This window comes from Humulus lupulus, chromosome 8, assembly GCF_963169125.1.
Source record: "Humulus lupulus chromosome 8, drHumLupu1.1, whole genome shotgun sequence".
Classification (NCBI taxonomy): Eukaryota; Viridiplantae; Streptophyta; class Magnoliopsida; order Rosales; family Cannabaceae; genus Humulus; species Humulus lupulus.
In genome coordinates, this window is record NC_084800.1 from 106,427,664 (window position 1) to 106,434,202 (window position 6,539).

Sequence of the window (6,539 nt, forward strand, 5' to 3'; positions counted from 1 at the left end):
TAATATCAGTTTTAGAATATGGAGTCTTAGTGCTTGACAAGATTCTAGGAAGTATAAACCTGCAGATATGCTTACAAAGACAGTGACCATTGATAAACTATAGTGGGACTGCAAGAATAGAAAAAGGAGACTTGAGCTACAACATTGCTTGAGTGACAAGTTAAAATCAAGTCTTCAAGTGGGAGATTATTAAGATGTGGTTTCTATTTTAATGTGATTTCGTCTCATAGATCATTTAATGCCTGATTTCTTCTTCAATTAGGAGATTGTATGACATTTGATTTTTTCAATAAGGAGATCGTGTGAAATTATAAACTTGGCCACATATAAGGTTAGGTTCGTAGTGGTGGAATCACAATCATATCTCAAAGAATCACCATTTCATATGGTGATTAAAAGGTTAATATGGTGCATTAATAGAGGGCCTTGTGAAGCCTATACATTGATGATTCTCTTATTCATTCTCTTCATCCCAGAAATTAGAGATCGAGAGAGATGTAGCTCTTTGAGTGCTTAAAAAAGTAGTGAGGTTCTCTTGAGAGTGAGTGAAAAGTGATTCTGTTGGGTGCACTCGGGGTTTAAGTTGTGAGAAGAGAGGAGTGCGTGTTTGTGAATACTCGTAAAAACCAAGTAAATTTTGTGTCTTTATTTTTCTTTTATCTTTGCTTATTCTGCTTCTATTCCACATATTTAGTTGCTTCTTAATCTTGATATTTAGGAGGTGTTTCCCAACACTAACTGCTGTATAAAACGAATCATTTTTTTTTAATTTTACAGCGAAGACTGTAAGGAGATCTAAGTTTAAAAAAAGTAGACATTTAGACTCAAACATCAACTTTGGGGTTGTCCCTTGTACAATTACATCTCTCACCACTCTTGTCAAATAATCATATTTACAATGACACCCTTGAATTTTTTTAGTGATGAAAAAGATAAGTTTATAATACTGGGAGAGTAAATTTTATTGGAACTGAAAGCGCATTAAGAGCTTGACAGATTTGAATTTCTCTCCCTTTCTGTTGTGAAGTGGGACTGCCCTGATCCCTTGTTTTATATCAGAGACTGGTAAACATGTTTGGCCACCAAAATCATCTTTCTCAGATTTGTCATATTCTCGTACCTCTATCCTAAGCAAAGCCAACTCCGGTACTGTCAAAGGAAATGTGAATTCCTCGTCCCAAACAGGCGCCCAATCATCATTTATTATCTCTGTCTTCTTTTTTGAACAATCAGCTGGTACACCAACTATGTAAACCTGACAAAATGTTTCCTTATATATTAGAAAAGCTAATAGTGATTATATTGAGGGACACTGACTTCAAATTGGTCTTGTTTGGTCATTATAGGTTTCATTCTACTACAACCCTCAAAAGCAGAACAAGAGAAATAAAGAAAGTAAAAAATGAATAGGAGTCATCACACCGAGTCGAGTGCACCCCAAGAATCGGTTTAATGGTGGTTCCCCACTACTATGGCTAATGTCATTTGGAAGAAAGAGAGTAAATTTTAGTAGTAACCTTTGTGTAGAAGTCTGGTGGTGAGTACGTATCAAAGTGTGTTCGACTAAAGTCAAGGCTCCATCCGTCCCCCATATATATTTTAACCTGTTTATTAAGATGAAGTCATTTTAAACTTTATTACACGGGTCTATCAAATAATACCCTTCTAAGGTAAACAAAGAGAAAGGTTCACCTTTAATGTATTTTTCACAGGCCAAGTTCTTTTTGGATCAAACACCTCATTTCTTGGACCATTTTGCATCAGAAAATCAGGTTTTTTCACATAACCGCAGCCTCCATTGGATCTAAACATCCCATGCATCAGCCACAGTGATTTTCCATATCCCTGTAATTATTGAAAACTAAAAATTTTTAAAAAGTGCTAATTAGCTTGTAGCTGGTAGCCTGATATAAACTAGGTGATGTCATAGAACAAGCTCATAGAATTAGGAGCCATAAAACTAACAGCAACAGCAAGAACCTTTTATTACATGATTAAAGTCCCAAGAAAATTTAAATCATCATCCGATGATTATGCATGAAAACTTTGAATTTTCTTTTATCGAGTTCATTATATTTATATATATATATATAGAAGCAACTAGTAATAAGGACACATACATACAGGTAAAGTTCTTCCATGTAGAAGGGAAAGCTGCAATAAGTTTCATGTACTCAACAAGATAAAAAAGTTAAACCTCTAAAAGACAAGCTAATAAGGTTGACTAAAATCTTGAATGCTCACCTGCATATTAAAAGCAACCATTTGAGCTCCATGCATCCATCCAATAATCGGCTTGTAATTTGAGGAATTGACTCGAGTCCCTTTGGGGTATACTCTTAAAACATTCCTCTGAGTGAAACTAGATGGTACAACACCTTGTATCAAAATCAATTCACTAAGAGAAACTTTTAGATCTAATAAGAGGACACAAAGTTCTTGCAACAAGTTTAAAATGATACCTAACTAGATCAGTTGGATAAGACGCAGCAGCCCTTTCAAGTGCCTGTTCATTTAAACTAAGACGTCGAACCTTGTCACTTACTACTCTCAAAGCATCCCTTAGACCACCCTTTGGCTTTCCGGCATGGATTGTAATAAGACGTCTGTACTCAGGTGGTGCTGTTGGTTGACTTGATTTACTATTGCCACACACATTGTTGTCCTCATCATCTTGATCACTATCACTCTACATTATTTGGAAAGAAAAAGATAATTAACAGAATAAAACAGATACGAAATGTAAGGTATTAAGTTTCCATTATTCCCTACTACTCACCCTATCATCGGCATCGAATTCAACTCCAAGGCCTCCATCTACAGTGTCCTTTCCTGAGGTTTCTTCTCCAGATGACTCTTTCTCATTAGGCAAGACGTTTCCCTTATTCTTCAATTCTAGAAACTCTTTTGGTGGTTTAGTTGATATAATTATTCTATGCTTTAAAGATTCTGGAGAAGGGAACTCTGACAAGCATTCAGACTCAGGATAATAAAGCAAGTCTCCAAGAGTTCGAGTTACCATCTACATTCAAAACTACTAGAACGTCATAAAACAAATACTAAAACTAGAAAAGAGCAAGAATTATAATGATGCTTTAAAGACTAACCTCAGCAACTTTAGCCTGAAGGCTTGGTGTAAGGTGGTCTTCAAAAGTTATAATAACTGGGTATGGAGATTTAACAAAAGCATACTCTTTGATGCACTTCAAACAGTTAATCAATGGCACAGGAGTAGTCAATGTCCTACAATAAATACCCAAAAAAAAAACAAAATCTTAGTTCTAAATTTATATACATTATGGGGTGAAGAGAAAGCATAGTTAAACTAACCTCCCATGTAGAACATTAATGTCATCTTTGGAAGATGGCCATAAATCAAGCTCGATGACTCTAACGCCTCCCTGCAAAGCCTTTATAATTGGGACCTCGCTACAATCACTGCTAAGTTGATTGCCTGTTAGGTAGGAATTATGCCCTGTATATATGAAATAGTGTGACAGTGGAGCTGTCATATCATGGTGTACCTGAAATTACACAATATAGGTTTATCATTTCTAAAGAACAAACAAAAGTTACTATGTCCCCACTTAAAACAAGATTAAAAGAAGCTTAAAAAAGAAATTAGCTAAACTGTTAGATGCATCCATAGAGTACATCTTAACAATGTAGTACAGTAGCATACTATTATAGACCTTTTATTAAAACCCAATAACGGAAGAAGGAGGAAGGTGTTGATACTTAAAATTAAAACGGTATCATTAGATATGTTTGTCTGATTTACATACTTTCAACCTTTTATTGGGTATCTTTCATCTTAAAGGAAACAAATAAAAACAGAAGAACCAAAAGTGGTATGGTTATACTTAAACCACAAAATTGGAATGAAAACCAAGGATAGTACTATATTACTATTTTCTCTAAACGATTCAATCTTCTTCTATTCAAAATTAAGGGGAAACAAAACAATTCTCAATGTATTTTTCGAAATCTATAAGAGCCTTCAATTTTTCTTTTACCAAAATGAATTAAAAATAATTATGAGAAAACGACAAGAGTTAAAAGGCATACTGACCTGGGACTTGCAAGGGCCATTAAGATCGTCGAGGAAGAGTAAGTGGAAGAAATCTTCGAGGGTAAGCCCCGTCGTTTCGTCATGAACGACGTCGTTTCTGCACCTACTCAGGACCTGGCGAACGATTCCCTCGACCTCGGCGAGAGTAAGACCCGTTTCACCCTGGTGCTCGGCCATGAAGCGGCGGAGCTGATCGGGCATCATGTGGGCCTCAGGGGAGCCAGCGTAGTTGGAGAAAGCTTCCTTTACGTCAGAGGGTATGCCCTTATCCTTGATCTTGAACTTCCTACTGAAATACTTGAAAAACTTGTAGATGTTGTAACTCTCTGTTTTACTCGCCATTTTCAGATCAAAAGCTCAGAACACCACAAACAAACTAACAATGTCTATCTCTCTCCCTCTAATTATGGAAGACTTTTATAGAGAGAGAAAATGATAACAAAAAGAAGACTAATGGTTTCTTCTGAGAATTTTTCTTAGCAATGTGAATCTGAATGCGAATAGTTTTATTTTTATATTTATGAGGACTAGTTTCGAAGCTGAATCGTTCGTTAGTTGGACCGTACCTAAAGTCCACTTTTTTTTTGTTTTTTTTTTTGAAAGGAGTAGTAAATTGACCTGCATAGATATCGTTTTATCTTTCTTATTCCTAATTATTTTTTCAATTATTTTTCTAAAATTGCCTTACAATATAAACTGACCTGAAAACAGCTTTTGCTTTATATATTTGCGGTGGTATTTGTAATAGCGTTGAAATTCACTGTTGAATTATTCATATTCTTTTCCAAAGTACATAATATTATTTTTTTTTTTAAATTATTGCATAATTCTATCATTATTATTGGTGAATGTTTTTTCCTATTTTTATAATTGATTTACAAAATACCAAAAAAAAAAACTTTTGCTTTTTTACATATTTTGATGCTATTTTTTCAATTACATATTTTAATGACTTAAAATTAGAAGAGCGATGTAACCGTGTTTGGAATAAGGATAATAGTATTTGTAAAGATTCTATTCACAACTAATTCGCCTTGTCCTTTATTTTATTTTGTGATGTCTGACTTTCAGCAACATAAAAATTAAGTATTTTTTGTACAGTACATTTTTTCTTATATTATTAAAAAAGTAGAAATAGAATTAGAAATTATATATTAGTGAACCTTGGAATAAGGTTCCCTAGAAAAGAAAAAAGAAAAAACCTTGGAATAAGGTAAAACTACTTAAACCTCATCCCCACGTGCTATTCCTTTATTTTATTTTGTGGGACATGTGGCTCGTACTCAAACTTTGGAAGCTCCAACTAACTCAGATCTATGTCCAACTCAATTATTACTATTATTATTGCTGAATTATGTGTTACCCAATTTAATTGTGATTTCTTGAATGCATCCGTTGTTGCTTTCTCTCTCATAAAAGAAAAGTTTGGAGCTTATTGGTATCTATTTTAATTATAATAATTTTTACGTTTTAATTTGAAATTTTTTAATTTAAAAATATTGATTGAGTTTTTTTTTAAATATGCACCAACTTTTTTGATTGTATCAAATTTATAATAATTTTTTTCAGGAAAAAAAAATACTCAAACATGTCCTTAAAAAAAGTGTCCTTTGCTATTTCCTTCATTGATTTTTGTTAATGCTCATGATATTCTCATGTGTTTCGTCTTGATTAGTATATTTTAAGAGTGAATATTTAACACGAAAAACCCGTAAAATCTGCAAAATTGTCAAACCCGCAAACCAAAAACTTGATTTTTTGCAAATTCGTTGAATTCTGGTAAAATTCGGTCCAAAACCGATATGGTTCGGGTCGGGTTCGGGTTTTGAAACTAAGAACACACGGGTTCGAGTGAACATAATTAAAAAAAAAAAAATTTCGAAAAAATTTATGCATTTTTCAAAAATAATTTACCAAGGCCCAATTAGTAAAAAATCAACATTACCAAACTAACAACAAAATTATAAAAAAAAAACGTGTGAAAAGTAAAAAAAATAAAAAAAGTGTCAAAAAATGGTATTTTTGAAAATTTTTTACCAATGCCTATTTTCGGCCCAAAGCCCATTTTTGGATCAATCCCACCCGAAACATGACCCGATCAAACCTGAAACCTGAAATCACCCCATAAACCGAAAACTTCGGAGCAGGTTCGGTACCTATTTTCTTACTCGAAACCCGCAAAACCTGAACCTGATGCACCTGAAACCCGAAAGTCCGACTCGTGTGCACCCCTAGTATATTTCATAAATATCTTTAAAATAAAGAAATATAAAAAAAATACATTCTAATTTATTAAAATAAATTATTTAAGAGATATAAACACAAATAAAATAAAATAAATGATTAAAGGAAAGTAAAACAAAGCTAAAATAAAATAAATAATTTATAAACCTTTAACCTACAATCCTCCCTAAATTTGGCAGTGAACCAAGGACAGAAGATTTGGGCGTTGAGTAGATGACCTAAA

General features: G+C 33.5%; 1 protein-coding gene across 1 annotated transcript; it reads right to left on the bottom strand.

Annotated features, from left to right (window-relative positions):
* Nucleotides 1-796: 796 nt before the first annotated feature.
* LOC133798272 (phosphoinositide phospholipase C 6-like) lies at nt 797-4,587 on the bottom strand. The gene is made up of 9 exons (XM_062236513.1): nt 4,073-4,587; nt 3,331-3,524; nt 3,108-3,243; nt 2,780-3,022; nt 2,463-2,689; nt 2,245-2,362; nt 1,693-1,845; nt 1,518-1,604; nt 797-1,255 (listed from the first exon to the last, which is right to left on the bottom strand). Exons 1-9 carry the CDS (start codon nt 4,412-4,414, stop codon nt 962-964), a joined length of 1,794 nt encoding a protein of 597 aa, XP_062092497.1. The 5' UTR covers nt 4,415-4,587; the 3' UTR covers nt 797-961.
* Between the last annotated feature and the right edge of the window lie 1,952 nt (nt 4,588-6,539).